At 59.9% G+C, this 25,838-nt stretch overlaps 5 protein-coding genes across 5 annotated transcripts; 4 read left to right on the forward strand and 1 right to left on the reverse strand.

Annotated features, from left to right (window-relative positions):
- On the forward strand, positions 1-2,484 carry BESB_030400 (uncharacterized protein; the record flags this gene model as incomplete). Its single annotated transcript, XM_029361708.1, has 1 exon — positions 1-2,484. One exon carries the CDS (start codon positions 1-3, stop codon positions 2,482-2,484), a length of 2,484 nt encoding a protein of 827 aa, XP_029215175.1.
- A 179-nt stretch (positions 2,485-2,663) lies between these two features.
- Positions 2,664-4,964, forward strand: BESB_030410 (uncharacterized protein; the record flags this gene model as incomplete). Its single annotated transcript, XM_029361709.1, has 1 exon — positions 2,664-4,964. One exon carries the CDS (start codon positions 2,664-2,666, stop codon positions 4,962-4,964), a length of 2,301 nt encoding a protein of 766 aa, XP_029215176.1.
- A 1,512-nt stretch (positions 4,965-6,476) lies between these two features.
- Positions 6,477-10,300, reverse strand: BESB_030420 (uncharacterized protein; the record flags this gene model as incomplete). Its single annotated transcript, XM_029361710.1, has 4 exons — positions 6,477-7,086; positions 7,708-7,757; positions 8,082-9,297; positions 9,720-10,300. 4 exons carry the CDS (start codon positions 10,298-10,300, stop codon positions 6,477-6,479), a joined length of 2,457 nt encoding a protein of 818 aa, XP_029215177.1.
- Positions 10,301-10,566: 266 nt separating this feature from the next.
- On the forward strand, positions 10,567-18,208 carry BESB_030430 (uncharacterized protein; the record flags this gene model as incomplete). The annotated part of the gene is made up of 11 exons (XM_029361711.1): positions 10,567-10,714; positions 11,492-11,542; positions 11,778-12,974; positions 13,626-13,711; positions 14,012-14,110; positions 14,870-14,923; positions 15,556-15,683; positions 16,162-16,210; positions 16,673-16,909; positions 17,211-17,504; positions 17,930-18,208. The coding sequence occupies 11 exons, from the start codon at positions 10,567-10,569 to the stop codon at positions 18,206-18,208; spliced, it is 2,622 nt and encodes an 873-aa protein (XP_029215178.1).
- Positions 18,209-21,734: 3,526 nt separating this feature from the next.
- BESB_030440 (uncharacterized protein) lies at positions 21,735-24,525 on the forward strand (the record flags this gene model as incomplete). The annotated part of the gene is made up of 2 exons (XM_029361712.1): positions 21,735-23,343; positions 23,819-24,525. The coding sequence occupies 2 exons, from the start codon at positions 21,735-21,737 to the stop codon at positions 24,523-24,525; spliced, it is 2,316 nt and encodes a 771-aa protein (XP_029215179.1).
- Positions 24,526-25,838: the final 1,313 nt, after the last annotated feature.

The raw sequence follows: 25,838 nt of genomic DNA on the forward strand, positions 1-25,838 counted from the left end.
ATGACGTCCCGCGGACGCCCCCTTCCGCCCCCTACTTCTTTTGCGCCGCATCAAAACGCGGCGAAACCTCCACCGCCACATCAAAACGCGGCGAAACCTCCCCCGCCGCACGAACGATTGCACGCACGCGGCAACCCAACTAGCGCATCTCACACCTCGGCGACTGCCGCGTCAGGCGCGACGTGCGATGCGGCCGTGTCGCAACTCCCACGCGTACCCAGTCGCAAGGGCGAGCTAGGCTTGCCTGCTGATGGCGCGTCTTGTCAAGAGGATGACCCCGGACTCGCCGAAATCACATCCGAGCCCCCTCCACATGCAGACACTCTCACACATGACCGGGGCGCCACGGGAATCCGAGAGACTGAGGCTGCATCCCTGGGGAAGAACCAGACGCCCGCGAAGGTTGATCGGTCGCATCCAAGTGGGGACATAGGAACTTCGGAGCAACTCGATTACGGCGCAACAACGCAACGAACGATTCCGGGCGCCCTTCCAGCACTTCCTCCTTCAAATGGAAAGACGCGGACAGCCAGCCCCGAGGGTATGAGGGGTTGCGGGGGCGCAAAAGAGGAGGGTGACAGCGCGGTTGCCTCCTCCGTGCATCTTACCCCGTCCACTAGTCGAGGCGAGGACCTGCCGGCTGTCGATCAAACGCTTCTTACGCGTGGCGGATTGCCTTCACCCGAAGAGGCTACGCCATCTGGCTGCTTCGTCCTGCCTCCCAGCGAGCTTGACGTTTACCTCCCGAATACACGAGAGTCAAGGGCGCCCACGTTGCTTGGGGGCACCAAGACGGAGGGCGCGGCGCCTGCCACACACGCAACCAGTGGCGCAAACGGGGATCCTTTTTCCTCGATAGACGACGCGGCGCCCCCGGAGGGTTTCCCTCATGAAGAAGCAGCAAGCACCTCTCCCGATGCTCCCCCGCCCATGTCAGGACGCAGTACGGGACCCGTGCCCGCACCAGCACCCTCGAGTCCCCACCAGAAAGCAGCTGAGTCTTGCGCCGTGCCAACTGCCCAAATGGCAGAGCGCGCATCGCCAGTCCACACGGCGCGAGCGCCTTCACAGGCTGCACGACCTGGCGTCGAGTTCGCGTTCTCGTTCTCAGTTCCCAGGGACCAAGCTGGCAGCGCCACTTCTGGCTTCGCGGTAGGCCCTCCGCGCCAGCGCAGGGAAGCAGACGAGACCGGCGAATGCTGTGCCCAGGGTGTGCATCCGCGGATTCCCCCCACGAGAGCGGGGATGCTTGAATCCGCCACGGGGCCTTTCCCCCGGTCGCAGCGTGGCCCGGAGAGCCACATCTCTCAGCGCCCCGCAGAGGAAGCGGCCTCACCTGAGCTTTCGAATTCGGAAGAGAACGAATCCCGTGCGCACCAGCAGACAAAGGGTGGTCAGGGAGCTGCTCCGAGCCGTGCACACGAGGGCCTTCGCGATCGAAACGCACGCCGCACAGAGTTTCACCCGCTTCCTACGGCGTGGCATCTACGAGGCCACCGAAACATCTGGGAGACGCCGGAGACGGCACAGCCTCTGCATGCAGATGAGCAAAGTTCTGATAGTGCCGTCTACCGGGAGCCTCCGCCGCTTCACTCGGAGAGTTACCGCGGACCCTCGCCGGCGCCACATCCGTCACCGAGCGGGCATGAGGCTGCGCGGCGGTCTTGGAAGAGACAGGAAACGCTGCAGGCGCCTTTTGCGCCCGACGGAAGCTTCGTGCAGTTTGTGTCCTGCGCAGAGACAGGGCCCTTCGTCCCACATCCAGCTGCGCCGGACTTCGGTGGCGGGCATCCTCAGTGGGCAAGCCCGGTCCCCCTCGGAGGGGCTAGCAGCTCAGCTGCTTGCAGTCACGCCCCTCCAGTTGTCTTCGCCTCCTTCGCTGACTGGACCGCGGACCTGCCTGGAGGAGCGTTTCTTCCTGAGGGGCTCTGGATTCCGCCCGTTGGCGAATTTCTCCCTTTTTGTGGGCCTGGAGTCGACCTCTTTGCTCGCTTAGGGCACCCCGCCGACTCCGCGCCGCAGCCAAACTATCGCCCGCTCGGTGCCCGGCACACACACCATTCTATTTCACCTCTGAGGGCTGCTGCCGACTCACCAGGACAGGCAAGATCGGGGCATGCTGTCGCATCTCCCGCACGCGGGCATACGTCGGGACTGATGCCCGCGGCCCTGCAGCAGTGCCGTCCGCGAGGCCAAATCAACTCTGAGATGCCCAGATGCGATACAGGTTTCGCCTTCGTCTCGACGCGCTCTCACCCCTGTGGCCTAAGTCCAAGCCGTGCGGCGGAAAGCCACAGCGCCTCTGGTTTCTATCGACGCCAGCTCCTACAGCAGCTCCGGCTGACCAAACAGAGGAGCGCAGCGAATGACGCCCTCCAGACGAAAACCGACGATCGCGCTCTTCCGGCGCGGGAAGGCCAGCACCGCCCACGCGGTGACCTCGGGGCCGAACCGGGCGAACGACCCCCGAGGGCCGCGAGGTGAGAGACTCTGAAGGCCCAGCTTTCCCGTCACAGGCGGTTGCTCAGCATACCCCACAGGGCAGCAGCGACTGGGATGCGTCTTCTCTTGCTTGTGAATATGGTGAATGGCCGTCTGCCTTCGTCGTTCCCTCGCTTCCAGCAGATCTGACTCCGCCACAGACGCCCTGCGAACTGCAACCCATGCGCGAAGCCTACCTGGATGCCCACTGGAGAGCGCGAACGCACACGATGCACGTCGACAACGTCTACGTGCCGCTCTCGGACTACCGCGCCCTCCCCGTGGCCAAGACACACGTTCGCTTCGGATGCCACCCCACCGACCGCCCCGTGCAAGCCTCGGGCTGCAGCGGGCCGTCCGACGTTCATGCGTCCGCTGACAAGGCGGCGAGCTATGGACGAAGCGACAGCCTCGCAGGCATTGACGGAATCCCCAGCGGCGCCGCCGCGAGCCGCCACGCGGGGAAGACTCACTGGCCCTCTTTCTCGCATCGGCGTGCAGAGGGCGACTGCGTGCTCGTCTGCGGGGGGGCCTCCGCTGAGAGGGGTACCGCGGAAGCCATGACCGCGCCACCCCCCCCAAGCCGCTCTGGGCAGACGCCGTTCAGCAGCGACGATCTCTCGGGCCCAAACGCTGGCCCCACACAGAACGGAGACTCCTCGTGGCTGCGTCAGCACGCGCGGTACGAGGCGGAATGGCCGAAGATGCCCCTCTATGCCACCGCCTACGCGTGTGCGTGGGAATTCACTTGCTGCCCCTGGTGCAAAACGAGCAGCGCGGCTTCGCAGGAAAGCTGTGGAATCGACGAATTCGGGGCCGACACCGACGACGATGCCGACTTCGGACCTGTCCTCCGACCGCAGGAAGCGGAGGCAAGGCCAAGGCCCCTCGTCGCAGGCGCGGAGCGTTGCTTCGCCCAGAAAGAGAGGGGCGTTGTGGCGTTTGGCGAGGAGGGCCAAGACGACAAAGCGACTCCGCGAGCGAATCCCAAACCGACGACTGGTGACGAAAAGCCTCCCTTCGGGCCTGGGGGCGACCCTGGCGGCGGCGGCGTCCACAACCTGCCTTCGCGCAACGGAAGACACCGAAGGGCAAAGGGCAAACCTCCAGGCACGCGACTCAGCTCCCTCCCGTCACCCAGAGTTCAGACACAGTCGCTGGCGAGCCGTGAGACCTCCAACGCTGAGGGCGCTGCCGCACGCGAATCACCCAACGCGATGCCCCGCGAGCCAGACAAAGGCGTTCGCCAACACGAAGCGCGCGCTTCGTGCGTCATCCACGCTGGTGCTCCTGCGGACTTCACGCCGTCAGAGGCGCAAGGTGCTACATCGGCAGCGCGGGGCGCTGGAACTCCAGGCGAGAAGTCCCACCCCATCTCCTACGCCGCCGCTGCGGCCGCCGCGAGCCACAAGGCCCAGGCAGGGCGTGCGGCGAAAGCCCTTCAAGGGATGCGGGCTCCCGCTGTGCTTACTAAAAATGCCGCGAACCCCGCGACGCCTCCCGCTGCGAAGAAAGGCGTCATAACCGCCGGCTCTCAAGCCTTCCAACTGCGGCCTGAGGAGGAGAATGCGGGCGCACACGCACCCCCTGGCAAGTCCAGAGAGAAGTTGGACGTTTCAGCGGCCACAGTGGGCGCGAGAGAGACTCTTCCTGGCGAGGGCAGTGCCGGAGGGACACGACCGTACGCTTTGCCCCAGACACGCGGCGGCGGCGGGACCCCGCGCGGGCCGCGAGGCCCGAATCCAGCCGCGCCTGCGACACAAACGAATGCGTCTGCCGCGTGGAAACAGAGCCACACGCGCCTGGTCGACCCGCGAAGAAGGCCTCCAAACGCACCGGCCTCTGCCCGCCATCCGACGGTCGCGCCGTGGACGTCTGGGCTCGACGGGCCCGCGGCCCCGCCCCGCGGGCCCACGACGCAGGGCCAACTGCCCCAGCGACCGCAAGATCGGCGCACGGCGAACAGGGGGACGAAGGAGCTTGCGCCGGTTCCGAAGCGAGCGCTGGAAAAGACAAAATTTACTTCAGGAGATCCGTCGGCCGGCGAGAGTCGCGGAGGCAGGAAGGCCTCGAGGAAGCACTCGCAGGCGCAGCCCCGCGACCAAATTCGACGACACCCCTTAGCCGATGGCGGGCGCAGTGCAGGCGAGAGCGTTTCCCCCAAGACGCGCACGCCTGCGGCGTCTCCACTCTCCTCACCCGCGCCGTTCACAGTGTCGCTCTTGGGTCCCCACCTTCACGGCGCTTCCCCGAGGCGCCACACGACGCTGCAGTCAAGCTCCAGCGTGGAGAGCTCACCTCTCGCGGCGGCGACGCCGCCTGCATTGTTTTTCAACACGTCGTCGTTCACGGGGAACACGCAGAAGAAGACCTTCCCCTCCCGACAGGCAGAACCCTTGCACAAAGCCGCCGCGCCAGACTACGTCTCGCCTGCCTCGCCTTGCCTCCAGGTGTGGGGTTACAGACAGAGGAGACTGCGCTGACTGAGGAGGCGGGATGCAGAAGCAAAAAGAAGGCGGCGAAAAGCCTCAGTCTGATCTTGGGGAGAGGATGCAAATGGCGAGAGGACTCCCTTCTGTGGCGCACTCTCCTTGGCGACAAAGGAGGTGGGGGGGGAGAGGCTGTGCCTGACTCAGGTCCGGAGGAAGGAATAGCGACACAAAAGGGGTGCTGCGCGCACAGGCAACCGGGCACTACGCGTTGTAAGGGTCTGAGGCGAATTTTTTCGGCATGCCTAAATAGATCTATGTTTCGCTCCGTGTCGCGAGCGGAAAAAGAATGCCAACGCTCAACGAACCAGCTGAACTCTCACGAGGCGAACGTCTCTCCAGAGGCGGGAGATTTATGCAGTTGAGGCTCTAAAGGCCGAAACCGAACGCTTCGGTGACCTGTCTGAAAACGAAGAGAGTGCAGCCAAGACTATCCTCTGGCGTGAGGGGCAAGTGCTGGTTTTTTTTCTGTAGTCTCGGCCGGCTGCGTAGGAGCCGGGGTGCGCGAGAGAGGAAACCCGCACCGAGAAAGGCGAAAGGGGGGCACGGCGAGAGGGAACGGGGTCCGCCTCTTTAGAGACTGCGGGCAGCAACGGAAAACGACCGACAGGAAGGGGGACGGAGGGAGGCAGCCGGCGACTTTTTACCGGATCTCCCGAATTTTTTGTTTTCCGCAACGCACTCTGTCCAGTAGCAGGACGGCTTCTACTCCGTTCTCATGTCAGATTTGCGTCTATGCTGTGCGGTTGACATGTATTTGGAAACATCAGTGCGCGTTCAATACAGATATACCGCGCTGTCCATGGCCTGCTCAAGAGTAGCTCTCGATCTAGCGATGGCCTCCCTGTTTCGCAAGCGATGCGATCTACAGAACACAACGAGGCCGTAAACCCTAAACGCCAGCTTTCTCCTGGGGAAAAGTTTTCTTCTTTGTAAAAAAAATGCGTACCCCAGACTTCCGAGACTCTCCTGACACTTCGCTGAAGCACGAGCCAGAGGGTACAAGATACCACGAGTTTTAGCGTACACGATCGGGGCGTCGGGCTGTCCACTGCACGTACTTTGAGCGTAATTTTTATGCGGTGTTGGAAAAAATCCCATCAAAAACCGGTGGGGGTATCCGCGATCCAGACCTTATAACTCAAAGCGACTGGACAGAAACGCTGTAGTTCCTAGAATGATAAAACTGAATCCGGGTATGAGATACAGAAACGGGCACCCGTGCCTCCCGCGCAAAGCGCCACACAGAAGTATACGCGCGAGTGACGAATACCGCCCCTCAACAGAGGTCGACCTGCGCTTCTGTTCAACCAAGTGAGTCGCTCAACGCGTCCGCCCTCCCGCCCCTCTGCCGATTCCCCCGAAATCGCGCCTCGCCTCTCACGACAGACAACTGCACATCGCGAGGAATACGCTCGCGGAGTCCTTTGGTGTCCCGCACGTCCCGCCTCGTGTCGAACTGACACCAGGTAGAAAGAGGCACGAAACCCCAGTTCACGCTCGCAATCATCTTCTGAAGCCTCGACTGCCTCGCCGGTCCTGCCTGCCTCTCCAAGGCCCCCTGCCGCTGCCGCGTCCGCCTCGGAATAAGTGCCCCGCGGGCAACGCGCCGTCGGCCCCGGAGCTCCCCGGCGCGTGCGCACCCGGAGCCCCTGCAGGTCCCGCCCCGAAGGGCGCCTGCGGCGCGCCAAAGCGCCTGCCGCCAGACAGCGGGGAAGTCGGCGCGGGGGGACTGTGTGGGAGCAGAGGCGAAGGGGCTGCGTTGAACTGCGTCGGCGACCGCGGCGGCGCTGGCCTGTGAGAGGGCGGAAACCCGCCGCGAGCCCAAAGCCCGCTGTGGCTCCGTCTCGCCTGTTCGCTGCCGCCTCGCCCCCCCGGGGTGGAGCTGTCGCCGGGGAAGGCCCCCCCGGCTGGAGGCGGCCTCCAGGGGGCGTGCGCCAAAGAGGGGGCGGGAGCCGCGGAAGGCGCCTCGTCGCCGTCTTCCTCGAGGCTTTCATCCTCATCGTCGCCCGCGGCGCCCTCGATGGCCACTCCCGCCGCCTCGAAGGGCGAGACGCGAGGACGCTCGCCCGCACTGGCGAACGCACGCTCCAGCGGAACCTCGTCTCTCTCGACGCTGCAGAGGACCGCAAACCACACGAAGCAAACAGAGAATGACATTAGGAAGAAGGAGTGCAGCGCACCACTGCGGAGTTTGCAGAAACGATGCACGCGACGCAATGGGAAACCCGCTAGTCAAGGTCAGGAGACAGTCGCCACGCATCTACACACACCTGCAGTCACATCCAATAGAGCATATATACACATACATGAAAACGAGCGGAGCGGGAATCGTTTCGCTGCGACGCGGCGCTTAAGCCTGGCAGCAGAGGAGCCCCCCCCACCCTGCCGTCTCCCGCCCCAGAGACGTGCTGCGACGACGAGCCGAATGGCGCCATGAAAAGTAGGCGACGCACAGAAACAGCAGGAACGTAGCGAGGGCGAGCACACACGCACACTGCTAGCGAACGCGAGAGACAGATGAAGACGCGCGAGCGAAGCTCCGCCTGAGCATTTTCCTGCCGAATCGGGGGCTCTACGCAACGTGGCGCCGGCAGTCTGAACCAGACTCGGGTTTAGGGTTCACCCTAACCGTCCTCCCTAAACCGTAGCTCTGAGTGCCGGTAGGTGAAGGGATACTAACAGCTGCGCGTGCGTGCGGCCGTGAACATGGGGGATACGCCCCGCCGTCGCTTACAATCGAAAGCCAGGCAGCTCCTCGGGCAGCGCGACGAAGAACTCGGGGAACTGAAAACACGCAGAAGATGACGACACACAAGAAAATAATCGGCGAAACACCACCCCAGAGCTCCCGCTCGCAGCCTCTGAGAGGTCCCGCCAGCCTCGGCCGCCATCGCGAGCCGCCGACGCTGCTTCTTCCTCTTCATCCCTGGCCTCGATCGCCGCGTGCCTGGCCTCGGCGCAGGCGCCTTTCGCCGCGCTGCTTTCACTGCATCGTTTTCGCTCTCGAGCGCACCTCCACCCCGCCGCCCACCCGCGGCCGCGCCCGCCTTGAAAGCAGAGGGTTCATGGAGTCACTTCGCTCTGCGTTCGACGCCCTGCCTGGCGTACCTCCACAACGACCGTCGCCCGCAGCGCCTCGCGCAGCGTGCAAGAGGACTCGCATTTCCGCACGGGAATGACCGACGACGGAAACCTGGCGGTCGCAGGCGAGGGCGACTCAGGCGGCGACGACGCGGACGCAGGGGACGGCGTGCTGGCGGAGACGACCGGCTCGGAGGACGTGGCGGGCAGCGAGCACGAGGAACCGACGCAGGGAAGCAGCAGCACGAGTTCGTCGCGCCGCGCCATGTACAGAGAAAGAGGTGAAGGCGTCTGAGGACCTGAGGAAGAAGAACGCCAGTCTGGTGCCCCGGGGCCCGCGGCGCTCGCCCGGTTGCCGTCTGACGCGCAGTCCCCCGCCGTCCGCCGCTTCTTCGCTTCGCAGCCTTCGTCGACGTCTTCCGCAGCTCGTGGAACCTCGCTCTGCGCGTCTCTCGCACGCTTCTTCTCGAAAGCGCCGTTCGCTGCTTCGCCAGCCTCAGCCGGACCCGATGAGGATTCCGCGCGTCTCTGCGCCTGCGCGAGCCCCTCCTTCTCGCCCTCAAAGATAAGCGAAAGCACCGCCTGCAGCGTCATGTCCTCGTGGACGGCGGAGAGCACGCGCTGCGCGCCGATCTGCCGAAAGTGAAATACCGCCCGCCACTCGATGAACGCCGCCTCCTTCTTCTCCTTCTTCTTGCGAGTCGCCGTAGCGGCTGGCGATGCCGCGCAGGGCGAAGCGAGTGACGAGGCAGGGGAGGAAGGGGCGTTCGCAAACGAAGGCGCGTTGGAGTTGAGTCTCCGCGCGCCTTCCTCGGCGGCATCTTCCGAGACCTCGCCTGCCTCCGAGCCTTCTGGCAGGTTCGCCGCCAAGCCGCCGCTCTCCCCGCCGTCGCCCGGCTCCTCCTTAACTGGCTTAAGGCCTGCTGGCGCGGCGTTGCCGTCGCGGTGTTTCAAATCCTCTTCGGGCTCCGGAGAAAATTCAGAGGCGGCCTCCTGCTCGCCTGCGGCTCTCGAGTCGCCCGCTCCATCCGCTTCCTCATCCCTCACGTCAGCGTCTGTCGCTTCTGCGTCTCTCACATCTACGTCCCTGGAGGTCACCTTCTCGGCGCGAGAGCCTGGAGGGCGGCAGTGGACGACTCGCGTCGTGTTGCTTTTCCGCCGAGAGAAATTCGGCGGACAGAAGAGAAAGCGAATCCCACGCGAAACGCAGAGGGCCCGCAGATGCTGAGGATGGACGCTGCGCCTGCGGACAGACGCCAGAGAAGAGCCAGCGCGCGATTCCGCCGTGCATTCCCTCGCTGCAAACAAGCCTCTAACTTTTCTCCTCCGAAATTGCTGAAACACAGAAAAGTTCGCGCAAGCCCAGGCCTCTGAGAGGCCACCCAAGCAACCGGCAAACAAAACAAAAACCAAAAACGCGATAGAGATGCAAGCAGGAGCCTTCGTTTCCTTGAAAGACCTGAGAGATTTCCTGTCGCTCTGCATGGCGAGCGCGCTTCAGGGCCCTCAACCCTCAACCCTAAGGCGCCAGTCGTCCGCGACTGCCTTTGCTCCCAGCGACGCACAGGAAAACAGGCAGACGGCTCGTTGCAGTTTCCGTCTAAGAGCTGAGATGTACGTGTCTGGGGTTTCCCCGCCACCTTATTTAGCGCTCATGTCGCTTACCGCTTTCGATTGCGTTGCGCGCAGTCTTCGGCCTCGCAGCGCCAGTGACGCACCGCGGCCTCTACAACGCGAGCAGCCTCTTCGACAAGGCGGAAGTCGCGCAGCAGAGACGCCTCGTCGAAGTCCCGAAGGGCGACGGGCTTCACGCGACATCGCACCAGCGGGCAGCCGCCAGAGTCCGCCCCCGAAGCCGACGCAGGCAGAGCAGGGTGCGCAGAAGAAGCTGCAGAAGACAGCTCAATGGAGGCCGAGGAAGCCGCAGAGGAGGCGGGAAGGGAGGCGGTCGCGGAGGCATGGCCCGGCTTGGGAGCCTGCGCCTCCTCGGTCTCGCCGTAGGGCGCCCGCGCGGCCTCTGAGGAAGGCGGGGGAGGCGGCGCTTGCGAGTGCAAGATCTCTCGACGCTGACGCGGGCGCCGCTCGTGAGCTTTGTAGCAGGCGAGTGAACATGTGCGGCAGAGACACCTCGCACAGCGGTAGATACCCTCCTTCGCCTGGCAGACGACGCACGTGCGCTCATTCGGGCACGAATACGCCGGCTCCCGCTCGCCGCCCTCCGCGGCGCCCGCCTCTCCGGTCCCCATGGGGGGTGAAGAGAAAAGAGAACGAAAGCAAAGAGAACAAAGAGGTAAACGCGAAGGGACGGAGAGGCAGGCGGCCGACGCGGGAAGAAAGGAGAAGGAAGAAACGCAGCGCCAGGTAGGCGGGACGACGCGGTACGATGAAGGCGAACGGCGATGGAACAAAGAGACAAAAAAGAGATGATCAGAAGAAAAATTGACGCCGGCGTGGGAAGAGAGAAGCTGAGGATGCGATGGAAAGAGATGTAAGAGAAAAAAATCCGAAAAAGATGCAGCTCCTTGAGCACCCGAGCCACGAATCGGCGCCAAGAGAGAAACAGGCGATCAAAAGCCGCACTAGAACCCGCGAAAAAGGGCGCAGCCACGCCGGTCTGTCACGCTATGCGCGTCTCGACCGCGCGACGCATCAGTACAAAGGTAAAATTTGGGAAGAAAAAGAAAAAAACCTTTTTCGAAATGCAAGCGTACGCAAAAAATGCGGGGTGTGCAACTGTGCTCGCGCGTGCGGGGCCAATAGTTGTTGAACAGTTGGAGAACGAGAAAGGCAACAAAATGAATCCCAGGCTCTCCTTTGTTTTGGAAATAAGGACTGGCACATGAAGGCTTTTGAACGGCCAAACAGCGCCACCTATCTTTGTTTTTCCGCAGATTTATTGACTTTCTCCGCAGTGTTTGTACAGCTGGTCACAACGCATGCATCGATTGCAGATGTGTTCCTTTCGCAAAAGACCGCATGCTCAGCGGTTCCCAAAGAAAAAGAACCAGAAAAGGAGGCTTCTCTTAACCCGTTTATACAGAAGGCCTACTTGCCCTCTTAACGTCTGTTTTTCCACTTTTGTCGCAACTTTTTTCAGGCTTTTCTGCCTTCCTCCCTGCGAAGCCGGACTTCGCCTGCGCGAGCACGCTGTGCGTGTATCTCTCATGAATCAGCACGGTGAAGCCATTATTCTTCGTTCTCTTCCGGTCTACGGCCTACTGACGCCGCGCTGCCTTCTCTGGCTTTGTTTCTTTCGTGTTTCTTTATCCGCGGAGAGCGACTGCCGACCTTGTGAGCGATCTGTCTCCCGCGCGCCAATCGATAGCTGCCGCTATTGACACGCCGTGTTACGTGTACTGCTCTGTTCTTCTTGCTTGCCGAGTCCTCTGTCCTTTCCTTGGCTCCGGTGTGTGCCTCTTTCGTTGTCGTTTTTGCAGGCGTCTTCTTTTTCGTGGAGAGTGTGTTTCCCGCTCGCGTTGTTGTCGGCTGTAGGCGTCTGTTTTCTGCGTTCGCGCCGAACTGCCCTTCGTTGCGCAGGTGTTTGTCCTTCTTTGTCTTTGCGAGAGTCCTCAATTTCCCTTTACTAGGCTTTTCCTTATCTCCTCTTCGATCGTCTTTCTCTTCTGGCTCGTGCTGCCGTGTTCCGACGCGGGCTCGTCTCCCAGTTCCTCCCCTGTCATTCCCCTGGCTTTCTTTCTTCCCTTCTTTCTTGCCTCTCTTTAGCGCGCGGCGCCTCTTTGGCCTCCAACGGCGAAGGAGACGCGAGCCCAGTCGCGGAGAGCTTCACTCGCGCGTCATTCTCTTCTTCCTGCTGCACATCTGCGGACTCCCGCGTCGCTTTTCTAGCGCAGAGACTCGCGATGACTTCGTGTGCCTCAGCCAACAACGGCGCCTGCCCCCCGCAGGCGGACTGCGCGAGTGGAGGCCAGCCGGAGGCGGGGCGGCTCTTCGCTTCGCGGGAGGCGTTCCTGGAGCGGAGAAGGTACTTTGAGAGCTTGGGACTGATCGACGCGGGCGACGACTTGTGCAGGGCGAACAAGGAAAAGACAGAAAAATCCGACTCGGAAGACGACGCGGAGACGGCGCGAGAGGCCGGCGCCAGGGCGGAGCGAAGAACACGACACGTCGCGAAGCGCCGCGACGTCGACGGCGCCCAAGACGACGGCGAGGCGTCGCTCCTCGCTCCCTGTCTCTGCCTCTTTTGCTCCTTCGCGTCCGCGGACCTGCGGTGTATGCACAGCCACCTGGAAGAACTCCACGGGTTGAATTTCTTCGAGCCGCACGGCCGCTGGCATCCGCGGCGTCTCTTGGCGGGCGCAGACGCAGGCGCGGCCTCTGCCTCGTCCTCGCCCTCCTCCGCCTCTTCCTCGGGGAGCCGCGAGGATGCGCCTGCAGCCGCGGCCTTCGCGGAGCTCCCGCCGCTGACGTCTTACTACCGAATCGCGCTGATCAACTTTCTGCGCAATCTCGCGCCCGCGGCGCCGCAGGAGCGGCTGCAGGCCTGGCGCGCTGGCAGCGTGGAGACGCAGCCGACTGAGTTCGAGGCTGTGACGCGCGCGTTTGCGGCGCTGAATCGCGACGCGGCCTGCTGGCGCGATGAGAAGTTCCTGCAGCCCGCATGGGCGGAGGACAGGCTTCTCTGGGAAGAAGTCTGCTCTGACTCAGAAGAAGATGAAGAAGAGGAAGGTGAGGAAGAAGAGGAAGGTGAGGAAGAAGAGGAAGCGGAGACGCGCGGCTGGGGGGTGAAATGCGGTCGCGCGGGGCAGGAGGGGGGGAGCGACGACGAGATTCGGGGCGCCTCGGTCACGCAGGAGGATAGGAATTACTTTGCAGGCTACGCCGAGCTGCCGATCCACCGCGAGATGATATGCGACACCGCGCGAACGGAGGCTTACCGCGATTTCATCCTGCAAAATCGAGGTGAGTCGCGGTCGGCGGGCGGGCGCTTTTTCTGCTTTTCTTTTTTGGGGACCTCTCGTCCTTCTTCTGCCGGCTTCGGGGCGACGTCAGCAGCCTCGGGGGCCGCTTCACCTCCTGCTACCCCCAAAATGCAAACACAGGCGAGCTTGTTCAACGGTGAATAAGCAGACGTATATGAATATAAAGATGTGTATAACCATATATAATTGTATATGCATATATATGTATTGTATATTCGTGTGCAGACCTGTGGAGTGGATATTTGCTTCAGATGTTTTCTGCGTCCAGTTGTGTTTTGTCGAACACGCGTGCGCGTCGCGCGCCGCCTCTGTTGCTTTCGAAACGAATTGTTTGTGCAGCTAACTGCTGCGCGTGGTTTTCTCGATATGGCTGCGCTTGAGGCCTTCGCGCTTCATGTCTTGCGTAGACACATGTCGGCGAAGGAACTCCACGTCTGCGTGGAGTTCCTTCGCGGAGGTGTCTCTCTGCTGCGCGCGCCGGTGTATGCTGCTGTCGCGCGTTGCCTCGGTGCCTCGTTTCAGATTTTCGTGGAATAATATTTTCACTTTTTTTACACGAACTGTGGGTGGTACAAAGTGGTGAATGGCTCTGTAAATATTTTGTGGACCGTTTCGTTTTCTTTTTTATCAGACCTATTCGAGGGCAAAGTCGTGTTGGATGCGGGCTGCGGAACGAGCATCTTGAGTCTCTTTTGCGCACAGGCGGGCGCGCGAAAAGTAAGTCCATCTGTTTCGTGTTTTCTTGCAGTCTTGCCTCTCCCAGTCTCTCGCGCGGCCTGTCATGCTCTCTAGGCGCACGTTTGGTCTTTCTGCCTGTTCGCCGCAGATGCGGAGACTATCATGTTTCTTAGTGCCCCTATTGAACTCTTATGGTCTGATCCTACGTACGCAGCGAAGCACAAGAACTTGAGAAGCTCTAGGAGACAAACTCCGTTGCCTTACCACTTGGATACTTTTTGAGGTGGCATTTTGTTTTGTTTGGAGAAACGAGAGATGTCCTGCTCGCTGCGTCTTCAGGTGATTGGCGTCGACGGAGCGACAGGCGTGGCGCGCGTCGCAGAGAAGATTGTGAAGATGAATCACTTCACGCACGTCGTTCAGATCGTGACCGGAAAGGCAGGTCTTCTCTCTCTTACTTTCAAAGATCTATGCACAGTCTCCATCGCAGGCGTTACAAATACATATTTGTAAACTCATATATCTCTTTAGTACTGCTTATCTCCATATCTGACTCTCTGCATGCATGCGTAGTCTCCATCCCACGCTCTACACTCAAACACATATCTATATTCATATATCTCTGCAGATGTTCATCTCTTTACTCCTTTCCTCATCCATCTCTGACTCTCTATCTAAGCGTAGGTCAGTTTGCTTTGAACAGACAGATTCTGTACTTTTGCGGTGCGCTGTTGCACGCGCGTCTTTCTGATGAAGCTCGTACTTTCGGCGCGCGTGACCGCGTGCGGCTATTCACGAAGACAAGAAATCCCGTTCTGACCTACGCCGCGCCTGGCGAGAGGCACCGTCTTAGAGGTGACTTCTCGGCCGCAGACTGAACTCTTTGCTCGCTGCCTCCTCAACGTTTCGGCCTCTGTACTCGTTCGTGCATGAGCCTTTCTCCAAATTCTGAAATCGCTGCTCAGTGCGAGCTGCCGAAACGCGAGGGCGTGCGTCGCACATGCATATCCTTGGACACTTCAGGCTTTAGGGTCATATATATATATATATATATATATATATATATATATATATATATATATATGTATAGGTATATACGCAGCATTGTGGGCAATGTGATGGCGATGGGTGAGCTGCGTACTCGAGGCATGCCTCTCTTTTTCTTCATTCGGGAAGACACTGCGTTTCGTTTCGCAGATGGAGGACTTCGTGCTCGTGTGGGCGGACGAAGCGCGTCACACCGTGAAAGCGGTAAGAATTTTTTTTCCAGTTTTTTGGCGGGCCCTCAGCGTCATTGAAGCTGCTCAACGGACTCAGTCCCTTCAAAATATATATGTATACCTATATATATATATATATGTAAGGACATTCATGTATAACAGTGCGCACGTCGAAGGGAACTCGCCAGAATGAGCGACCTACACGCGTTTGTGTGGGCGCCTCCTTGTGCAGAGCTAGATAGCCGCGCTGCTTCTCTCGCTCATTTGACGCACGCCAGTATTTATCTGCTTTTCTTCCATGTCTCCACACGTGCTTGCTGCCCCCAGCGACCTCAAACTCCGTCGTTTTCCTTCTCGCAAATCTATCCAGACTATCTTTGGCTTCTCCAAATTTGCCTATTAAATGATCTTTAAAATATATAAAAAATAATTTTATTATAGAAGTTATTGAACCGTTTATAAAAAAGTTTAAAAGTGGCTATCCTCAGTCTAATGGTTTACTTTGTGAACGTATTTTTGGACCTTTACTTTCTTGGAAATGAAGATGTGGAATTAATTTTACATTCTTTTATTAATATAAATAAATTTTGTTGTGAAAAAATTTTTTATAAAAAATAATACAATAGATTTTTGACTGTCTTCGGCTTCTCCACACACACACAGATCCCGCGAGAGACATTCTCGCCGTCGTCATGGGAGAAAGTCAGAGTCGATATCATCGTCTCTGAGTGGATGGGCTACTGCTTGCTGTTCGAGTCGATGCTGTACACCGTCTTACACGCTCGAGACGAGTGAGCGACAAAAAAGTGGGGAAAACTCAGCGACGCTGCGACACGCCAGAGCTTTGCCGGCGATCGCGGCGAGGCGAGATGCCGGCTGATAGCGCTGGGGACTGAGGCCGAGTCGATCTGCCTCTTACTAGCAGGCTCCAGCATTCGCCAAGGCGTCTGCGGAGTTCGCCTCAGGTCGTCCCCGCTTCCTCGCAAACGCTCCATATATTTTATCTGTGCATAAGTATGCATATATAGATGTATCTGTTTAAATGTCTACTTCTATGTACTTCTATGTATATATTTATGTATGTGGATATACCTGTATAGATGTGTGAGTACGTGTATATGCGTATGTTTGTATACGTGCGCGTTCCGCGAGGTGGGCTGCATTGAAGGGCGGAGCTGTGGATTCTCGGGAGCATCTGTCACGCGCCTTTTCATCTATTGACCTTCACAAACCGCCCCTTCTCTGCTGGCGCGTGCGCGTGTGTCGCAGGTATCTCAAGCCCGACGGCCTACTCGTCCCCAGCCGCGCCGTCATGGGGGTGAGTCGTGGGGGGTCCGCAGCGGCCCCGGGTTCACTTCCGAAGGCGCTGCAGCGGCCCGACTCCGGATCTCTCGCAGCGCCTTCGGATCTCTCGCAGCGCCTCCGGATCTCTCGCAGCGCCTCCGGATCTCTCGCAGCGCCTTCGGATCTCTCGCAGCGCCTCCGGATCTCTCGCAGCGCCTCCGGATCTCTCGCAGCGCCTCCGGATCTCTCGCAGCGCCTCCGGATCTCTCGCAGCGCCTCCGGATCTCTCGCAGCGCCTCCGGCTGAGCTCTCTGTCGTCTGGGGCAGATCGTCTGCAAGAGGGGGGGGGCGAAGAAGGGACGAGGGGAGGAAAAGGCTCCTTCGCACGCGGTGCGGAGCTGTTTTTCCCTCGGTGCGTCGGCGCGGCCGCGCCTCTCTCCGCGCGGAGGCGAAGGGCCGTTGAGAAGATGTGTCGCTGTGTGGCGTGCGTTTGCAGGCGTTCGCTGCGGACTGTCTGCCTGAGATCGAGGCGCAGCTGGGCAAGAGGTTCGCGGAGCCGGTCTACGGGCTGGACTTCTCGCTGCTCTGCCTGCCCGACGCCGCAGCGCTGCGCAGCGCGGACGTGGCGCTTATAAAGCCTCATCGCCTCCTCTCGAGCCCGACGCCCTTCTGCCTCCTCAACCTCTACGCAGTCAGCGCGGCGGACGTTCAGACGCTGCGCGCGCCCTTCTCGGTGAGGACGCGAAAGAATCGGCGCGGCACTCGCGGGGAGGGGAAAGGGGGGAACGGGCGAGGCGAAGGCGCGACTCAGGCCGAGACCTGAGGCGAAACGCCAGAAAGAAGGAGGGAGAGCGAGCGGAGGGTGTACAGAAGGCGACTGAGCTGAGGCTGGCCGCGGACAAGGCCGCAGACAGGAGGCGGGAGGAGAGAGAGGGCAGCGAGAGAGTGTTCACGCAGGAAAGGCGAGGCAGCGCTCGCGCAGCTTGACGTGCGGGGTGCGATGCGCGTGTTTGTTTCTTTTTCTTGTCGATTAGATCGATTTGACGCAGCGCCCGGTACATCTCGCGGCGTTACCCGCGACGACCTCTTCGGTCTGCACGACGATGGTGATCTACTTTGACTGTTTCTTCGAGAGACTGCGTGAGGGCGAGCTGCCCGGCGAGGCCGCGCCGGTTGTCTTCTTCGCCGCAGGCTCGCCAGTTGCAGCGTCGTGGTACGCGAGCGGAGACGCGAAACCCGTTGCGGAGGCGACCGCGGGCGGCCTCTGCCTCTCGACTTCTCCGCTGCGACAGGACACGCACTGGAAGCAAACGATGCTTCACTTGAGAGTAAGGCTGCGGCTGGGAGACGCGGAGGAGAATTGGACGCTTCAGGGGCGAGGAGGTCTAACTAGAGGCGATCCACGCACACGCTCTGTGGGTGGTGTCTCCTTTCCTCCCTTTGATTTCGCATCGATTTGTCTTCTGTCGTTGCGGCGGCCTTACCACGCGCGGACGCTCGCCTGCGCTTGAGGCGGAGGCGCGGCGTCGCGCAGCTGGCGCCGGCGGCGCGTCTGCAGGTCTTTTGCGTCCTTCTGGTGCAGCGCCTTGTCTCGTTTTTCTTCCATCGCGTGGGCGCCCGTCTCGCTGTGGGGTGCCAGTGTGGTGCAGTGTTAAAGACGTTGGTCTGTATCTCACAGCCGGCGTCATCGGCCTCAGGATTCTAGCTCGTTCTCCCTCTGGATCGCCGGATATTTCTCCTTCTTGCGCTACAGGGCCACGACGGGCAAGGTATGGAAGTCCTGCCACAGTGGGTTGCCACGGAGATTGCGCAGAGGGGAGAGGAGACAAGCAGCGAGGCCGAGACTTCCGCGCGAGTCGCGGCGAGCCGCGCGCCGCTCTCCAAGCTCGAGGGCTACATCAGCATGAATCCAGATCCCCAGCGCAGTCGCAGTCTCGCGGTCACTGTGGAGATGCGGCAGCTGCCCTACAGAGACGAAAGCGGCGAAGTGGCGATCGCCCCTTGTGTGATCAATACGTTTTCAGTCGCGTAGAGTGGCCGTCTCCACGCGCGACCTTTGTTTTTTTACTTAGTCGTATTTTATTCCTGTGGAGGGGCTTTCGTCTATGCGTTTCTTTGAGGATGCGCCTCCAGGCCGGCGCTCTCCCAGAGGAGAATGCAGATCTGTCCAGTGGCTTCTTATCCAGCGTCTTCAATGCTGCGAATAATGTCACAGGACTGCGGGAACGCACTCTGCGGGAACGTACTCTCAGACGTGGGCGGTGTCTTCGCGTGCACTTTTCTATGCACACACGCGCACATGTACAATACCGGATGCGCATGCAAAGGAACGCGCGGAGCTCGGTCAGAGGGTTCATCGAGTTCCCTGTCGCGGGGCATGTGCCGCGTTGCTCTAAATGTTAAAAAAACTATAGACACACACCTGAACGTACTGGATCCATTCACGGAGCCCCCGCGTTGCTAGTATGTTTCGTCTCGATCTCCCACAAAGAGACGCACAAAGGCGCCCGTAGCGCTGGATTTGCATCATCGGCAGCGACTTCACCCGGCAAATCACACGAATCTCTCCGTAGTAGTCGTGCGAGGCCTGCAGCCCCGCAGCTGTTGCCATGACACCAAACTCTCCAGTTTCCCTCTCTACGTCTCTCCCTATTCATGCATGTTTGATCGCGCGCACAGAGTATAAAGTTTTATATAGAAAGCAATAAAGATATATACGTATATATGCATACATATGAATTTGTAGCAGTGGCGTTTGAAAGAGGTTCTGTAGGCCGATGCGCGACAGCCAGCGGCGCTCGCGGAGAGGAGATCGAGTTCCTGATGTCCTGCCGGCAGCCCATCTTAACCTGCATGAGCACCGACAGACGCAATTGACTCGCCCCTCCCTGTGCAGCTCCGTCAACCGCCCCCCCCCCCCCCCTCTTCCGCTCCTGTTGACGGTAGAAGGCGGCGTTGTTTCGGAGTTCCAGGTCAGCAGCTGGCCTGAGGGAGCAGCTCCTCTTTGTTACAGGAGAGACTCGCTCCGATCAGGTACGCAGAGCGCGGTATCCCGTACTTCCTCTCGCTCCAAGATGCCTTGGATGTGTGTTGGTACTGTCTTCCCGGTAAGGGATACTACCGAGCCAGGCACAGCGTGCTCATTCTTTCTGTCAGGGCCTCTTCCTCCTCCCAAGAAAGAGGCGAGGAAGCTGGAGAGGCGCTCTTTTCCCCTGCCTGCTGTGGCATCGCCACCGCCCAGATATGAGGCGAGTGCTTGTGAATCCATAAGCACACGCGACGACATCGGCGGCCGCCCGTTCGTGTTGCAGAATGCATGTCATTGCTATGGCAGCAGCAGCTGGAGCCAAGAGAGACTGTGGGAAATAGTTAGTCGGTCGGCCGCTGCCACTTTTTTTTTCGTCGATTTTGTCGTCGCTAGCTCCGATCAGTGTGTGAGCACGCGTTCGCGTAGAAAAGGGACGCCGTGGACGCATGTCTGGCCACGGCTGCGGTTTTCACGCAGCCGCTCGCGCCTCGGTACCGCAACTTCACATTTCTGCGGCTCGGCGGACCCTTCCGCAATCTTTCCAAGAACGCGAGGCGCTTTTGCCAGTCCAAACGGCCGCGTCGCGGCCCTCGTGAGTGGTCGCGCGATTCGCCATCCCCCCTTGCGCTGTCGTCCGCGGTGTACGTACACCTCAGAGCTAACAGAAAGCGCCAGCAGAGCCGGTGTTCGTTGTCGTCGCCAGGAGGCACTTTTGTGGAATTAACGAATTAACGGAAAGGTACGGAGAGCAGGAGGTCTCCGCGAAAACGCGCCGCCGCCCTCTGTCGCCAGCGCTCCCCTCCTTTCGCGTGAAGCGCGCAGCTCGCTTCGCCCAGCTAGGATGGCAGACTCCGGTCAAAAACTGCCCCGCTCGTCGTTTCTTTTCTCACAGGCGTCGACAGAAAAACAAAGTCGAACTGCACTTTTCGGGCTCCCTGTCTTGCATCGAAGGGAAGACTTCAAAAGAAGTTCTTTTCCTCTTTCTTGAGCGAACGTGGCGTCGTTTGGTCTCTGGACGACACTTCGAAAGGCGGCGTTTTCTCCTTCGGTGAATGCGCCGACTTCACCACAAGGTTCAGCAAGTCTGTCGAGAGAAACGCTGCGATCGCTCACTCTCGCCCCTTTTTCAGTGCACAGCGGTCGCCGTTTTGTCACTCTGGCCGCACCCATCGCCTTCTTTTGCTGCCTTTTCTCCCGTCTCCGCTCGCATGTCTCCAGGGAACGGCTGCGAACTCTAGAGCTCCCGAAGAAGACGCGTGTGCTCAACGGCCTACACTGCTTGGTGGTTTTCTCTAGTTCTTGTCTTCTTGTCGACGCAGGTTTGAGCTTTCGCAAAGCTCCGCGAGTCTTTCTTTTTCCTTCTGGTTTTTGTCACCTCTTTGCGAAGAAACGAGGCGAACAAGTTCGCTGATGGGGAACAGAACGCGACGACGAGCGCGCGGGGCCTCTGCTTTTCCAGGTCTTTGAGCAGTCTGTTTTTCGTCGTCTCGGGTTTTCGCCGGGTTGCTCCCCGCTCTTCCTTTTTGTTTCTGCATCCCGCGTGCGCGATCAAGAACTCGAACTGCCTGGAGGTAGAGCTTTGCTTTCGAGTGCGACTCCGCGCGCTGCAGCAGGCATTCCCCCTTCTCGGAGGGGCTAGGCGAATAAAAAGCGGAAATACGTGAGGTTTCTCAACGCATGAGTCGCTGAATGCGCTGACGTCCACCTCGGTCGCTGAGAGAAAGTTCTGCAGGCCTCTGGAACTGGCGCGGAACCTCACCCAGGCGGAGCGCCCCGGCGGCTCCTTTGTTTTGTTCGTGTCGCTTTCCACCGAAAGAGGGGAGAGAAGCGCTCGGGTCTCCAGACCTCTCAAGGCGTCGCGGAGAATTCCTGCGTCTCGCGCGTTCTGTGTGCTCTCCTCATTTTCGCTGCCGCCACGGCCTGATTCCTGCCCGCGTGCTCTCTTCGGTATTTTGTCGTGCGGTGGGTTTCTGGATTTTTTCTTTTCAAGTGAGAGAGTGTTGGAACTCGGAATCCGAAAAACTGGAGCGATTTGTTCTGATTACTTTCCCTTCTGCCTTTACTCCGCCTCGACATCCTAAAATTTCGGATTTTCTCGTGCCCCCCCCCCCCCCGCTCCCCTCCCCCGTGTTTATTTCAGCCTCCTGTTTGTCGCGTCTGCACTCTTTCGTTTTTCTCCCTCGTCAGCTCTTCTGTGTCTCACATTCAGATTGCCTCTCTGCGTTTTCCGAACTGGCGGAGCTGCTTTACGACAGCTGTCTTGTGTTTCTCGTCTGCTGTTTGTTGTTCGAGTCTTCCTCGCTCTTCTCGTTCATGAGATTGACGCTCGTCGCGACTTCTCTCTCGTAGCAGGTTCTCTGGACTTTTCGAGGCAGGCGGAACTGCCTCTCGCGGTGCGCACGTGTGTGACCGAGCTGAGGACGACCTGATCGCGCCTGCCTGACTGGCTCTCCTCTCGTTTCTACTCGCCGCCCTCGATTTCATCTCATTTTTTTTCCATATTTGTCACAAGCTCCTCTCGCTGCGGAATATGGGATTCAAGTTTCTCTGCTGTCAGCGCCCGCGCGCTGTCGCGCCCCACTCTCCGCCGGGCACCTCTGTCTCCGCGCCCGTGGAGCCGAGCAAGGGTGCTTCGGGCGCGTTGGGCTCCTTCGCCTCCAAGATGGACTTCCCCGAACAGAAGCCTGGGCGAAGCGAAGAGGCCGCCCACGCAGCGCGCGAGGGCTCGCTGGAGAATGCCAGAACGAACGGCGTCGCTCCGATTTCCACAGCAGAGAGCGACGCGTCGCCTCCGAGCGCCGCGCCTGCAGCGCCCGCGCCGGGGGGCGGCGACAAGAAGGACGACAGCACCGGTTCGCCGAGTCCACGGCTGATTCCCCCAGAGGGCGAGGCGGACGTCGCGCGGCCGGCGGCAGACCTCGCAGAAGTGAAGGGCGAAGAGGGCCTAGGCATTCGCACTGCCGGCAGCAGAGGCGCAGAGGGGAGCGGCGGCGACGCGCCCGCGCCCGCCGTGCCCGAGGCGGAGGGCCCTGGGGCGGCAGTCCCCGAGAGGCAGGCTGAGGCGTCCAGCGGGGGGGAGGGCGCGGCGGCGCCGCAGGAGGCCGCGGCTGCGGCCGAGGCTAGCGCGGCGGTGGGCGAGGGCAAGCCGAGCGAGGCTGCAGGCGAGAAGTCGGTGGAGCGGCCTCCGCACGCGCAGAGTTTGGAGCCCTTTTCGCCCGCAGCCGTCGGTGCGGGGGGCGAGGAGCGGAAGCGGTCGAGCGTGCGCGACTCGTTGGTTTCTTTCGAGGATCTGTTGGAGAGGAAGTGGAAGAAGCTGGAGGCGTACCTCGAGGAGGAGCAGCTGTTCAAGGCCTTCTCGTACGTGCTGTTTCTGGAGCACCAGATCGACCGCAGACTCGCGGTCCTGAACGCCACGCTGGGGCTGCCGCCTGCTTCCGCGTCCTGCTTCGCGCCGCTCTTCCCGGGGCGCGAGCGTGCGGAGGAGCGTGCGCAATTCGACGGGGTTGACGGGGGGGCGGAGGAGTTTGCGGCGGCTTCTCGCGCTGCGCCGCCGGCCTCCACGATGCTGCTGAAGAAGCAAGAAGACCTCCGGACTCAGCGCGAGTTCCTTCTCGCCTTCGCGACGCGCGTCGTGACCAATCAGGCGGTGAAAAACCTCTGCTTTGAGATGCGGTGGGCGCTGCAGATGCTGTCGTACTTCCACCTGGATCACCTTCGTCAGGCTTGCGAAGAGCCGCGGCTCTCGGTCTGCGAGAGTCTCTCCTCCTTGCCTCGCTCGGCCTCCTGCGCCTCGCAGTCCTCCACGCTGTCTTACTTCAACAAACTCTCTGCGACCGACGCCGCGAAAGACCGAGCCGATCGCGCCGCAGAGGCGCTGGGCGGCGCGACTCGCGGCGGGGGGCTGGGCGGCGCGGCGGGCGACCGCGACGGGGGTCGCGACGACGACGCGATGACGGCTGGCAACTCGTCCACGGCCTTCCCCGAGCGAAAAATCAGCGCCACCAAGATAAAGCAGGGCCTGCGCAATATGAGCCGCAAAATGAGCTTCTCCAGACGAGGCAGCTCCGCCCGCCGCTCGAGCGTGAGAAAAATGATGACCAAGAAGGTGCAGGACGACGAGGGCTGGATTCGCGAAAAAGGTGAGAGACCTGGGGCGAGAAACCCCCAGCGCCAACTCTGAGCGGCGACACAACCCCAAAAGCTGTCGCGGAGAGGACAGGGCGTGCGCATGCGCGACACGCATGCGCAACAGCCGTCACACATATGCCTGTACACATTTATAGATGCAGACGTATGTAGATATATATCCGTATATCTATAGGTATATGTACATATATGTATATGTATGTGTATAAATAAGTATATATATATATACTTATATATGCATAAACCCCATATATATATATATATATATATATATATACTTATATATATACTTATATATATACTTATATATGCATGTTGGCGTGTGAGGTTGTGTGGCGCATTCGGCGCGGTTATCTGCGAGTTTGTAGGCTGTGGCCTGCGGGGCTCGGGGGTTAGAGCCGTATCGCGGTGTAGAGTGCGCGTGCGTGTGTGTGAGGCTGGATGCGTTTTTTTCGCGTTTTTTTGCAGGCAAGTACTTGGATTTGGCGTATCGCGTGGAGAAGGACACGTCTGTGTCGATGAAGGTACGCGGGAAGCTGCCTTGCCGGTTGTTCGAGGTGCTTTCGATTCTGAACGAAACCGATCTGGCGGGGACCTGGGCGCCGTTCTTCAAGTCTGCCGAGCGCGAGTATCAGTATACGAAGGCGTCGCAGCTGGTGCGTCAGGTCTACGACTACCCGATCCTCGGCGCGAAGGAGACGCTGATGTTTTGCGTGGGCATCAACGCGCTCGAGGAGGCCGGCTGCGTGATCATCTTTTGCCGGTCGCCGCCCGAGGGCGCGACCGAGTTTCTGGGTCTGCCGATTCCAGAGAAGCGGAAGATTCTTCGCATCCAGTCTGCGGATCTCGTCTTTCTGCTTTATCCGATCTCCGAGGGTCGGCAAACGACGCTCGAGTTGTACGCCAACTTCCATCACGGCCTGCGCTTCGTGCCCATGAAGATCATCACCTTCGTAGTGAAGAAAGTCGTCCGCGGCATGTTTGTCGCCATCGCCCGCCAGTGCCAAAACTTCCAGACCGGGCCTTACAAGGCGCGCGTGAAAAACAACCCCGCGTTCTACAACTGGATGGAAACGAAAATCGAGGAATACGTCCAGCAGCAAACGCAAGGCCACGTGCGGAACGCCGAGTCCATCAGCCTTGCCAGCTTCAACTACGAGGACTTCCAGGAGTAATTTCTTTCTTTCACTCTCTGTCGCTGCGAGACTCAGACCACGCGCACATCACCAGACATGCATGCACATGGACAATTCGTGCATTTTTATTTTTAGAGACGCACCGGCGCTGCGGACGCGAGCCTGTCGCAGCCCAAAACGGCGGGCGCGTCGGCGCGATCTCGCAAAGAGAAGCGGTGCGGCTCTCTGCGGCTGAGTTGGACGCCGCCCTCGGAAGCCTGAGGAGTGAGGTCCTTGCACGAGACCACGCCTCCGGTCAGAAGTCGCGCCGAATACGAAAAAGAACGTCGAATGCGCAGCGCCGGGTTGCCCGATTGGCGCGGCGCCCGCTTATGGCGCCCGAGGGAGAAGCAACGTTGACCTTGCTCTCCACGCTCCCTTCTTCTCGTCTTCTGCCGGCGGTGTACCGCAGGCGCGCTGGCGCCCTCTCAGCCGTTTCGTCTCTCTTCCTCTCTCTGCACTCGACAAGGCGCCAGCTACTGCACAGATGCGCATCTTTATATGCATGCACGGATGCGTACATCCATGAATACCTCTTTACAGGTATATAGTCAAATATATTTATATTTATATGTTGCAAGTGTAAAGTATCTGTTGCTCCTGAACCTTGAGCGTAGCCTTGGCGCTCTGCAGCTGCGGAGCGTGGGAGGCAAAAATATCAGAATCTCGACGCAGTTTTTAGGCGTCGCGCGTCTTCACTCCACTCCGCAGGCCTCTTACACGTGTGCGTGTCGTGTATGTTTCGGTATGCCTTTCGCGAGCGCGACGGTGCTCGGAGCTATTGTCGAGAAACGCCTCAGGTGCTCGTGAGCTTCTCCGGTAAACTGCGCCTTGCGTCTTCGTCTTCGTCTCACAGTTGTAGTGTAACACGTGCGAATCCGTATTTTGTGGAACTAGCGAGTGAAGGAATGCATCGAAACACGCAGAAAAGATTCGAGAGGCGAGGCGCGCCAACGAGGCGACTCTACCCCGCCCGGCGTCAGCTGAAAACGTGCGAAGGAGCCCCTCGCGGGCTTGCAAGAAGAGTTCTCTCTTTCTTCCAGCGAACAAGGCTAGCCTGAAGCGAGCGTATTGAACGAATTATCTCCTTGCTCACACACAGCACGGGTTGCGGAGTTGTTTTTGAACACGATTCAGGAAGGAAAGCGAGTTCACCGCCAGATGGAATACGCGATATAGGTTGAGAGAAGGTTCGCAGACAGTCCGTTCGGTACACGCCTCGTCTCTTAACCATATGCTTTCAATCTAAATAGACTGAAGCGCAGAGAGAGAGAAAGCGGAGGCGCAGAGGGCGGAGAGGCTTCGGCGAGGCG

This window comes from Besnoitia besnoiti, chromosome XIII, assembly GCF_002563875.1.
Source record: "Besnoitia besnoiti strain Bb-Ger1 chromosome XIII, whole genome shotgun sequence".
In the NCBI taxonomy this organism is placed as follows: Eukaryota; Apicomplexa; class Conoidasida; order Eucoccidiorida; family Sarcocystidae; genus Besnoitia; species Besnoitia besnoiti.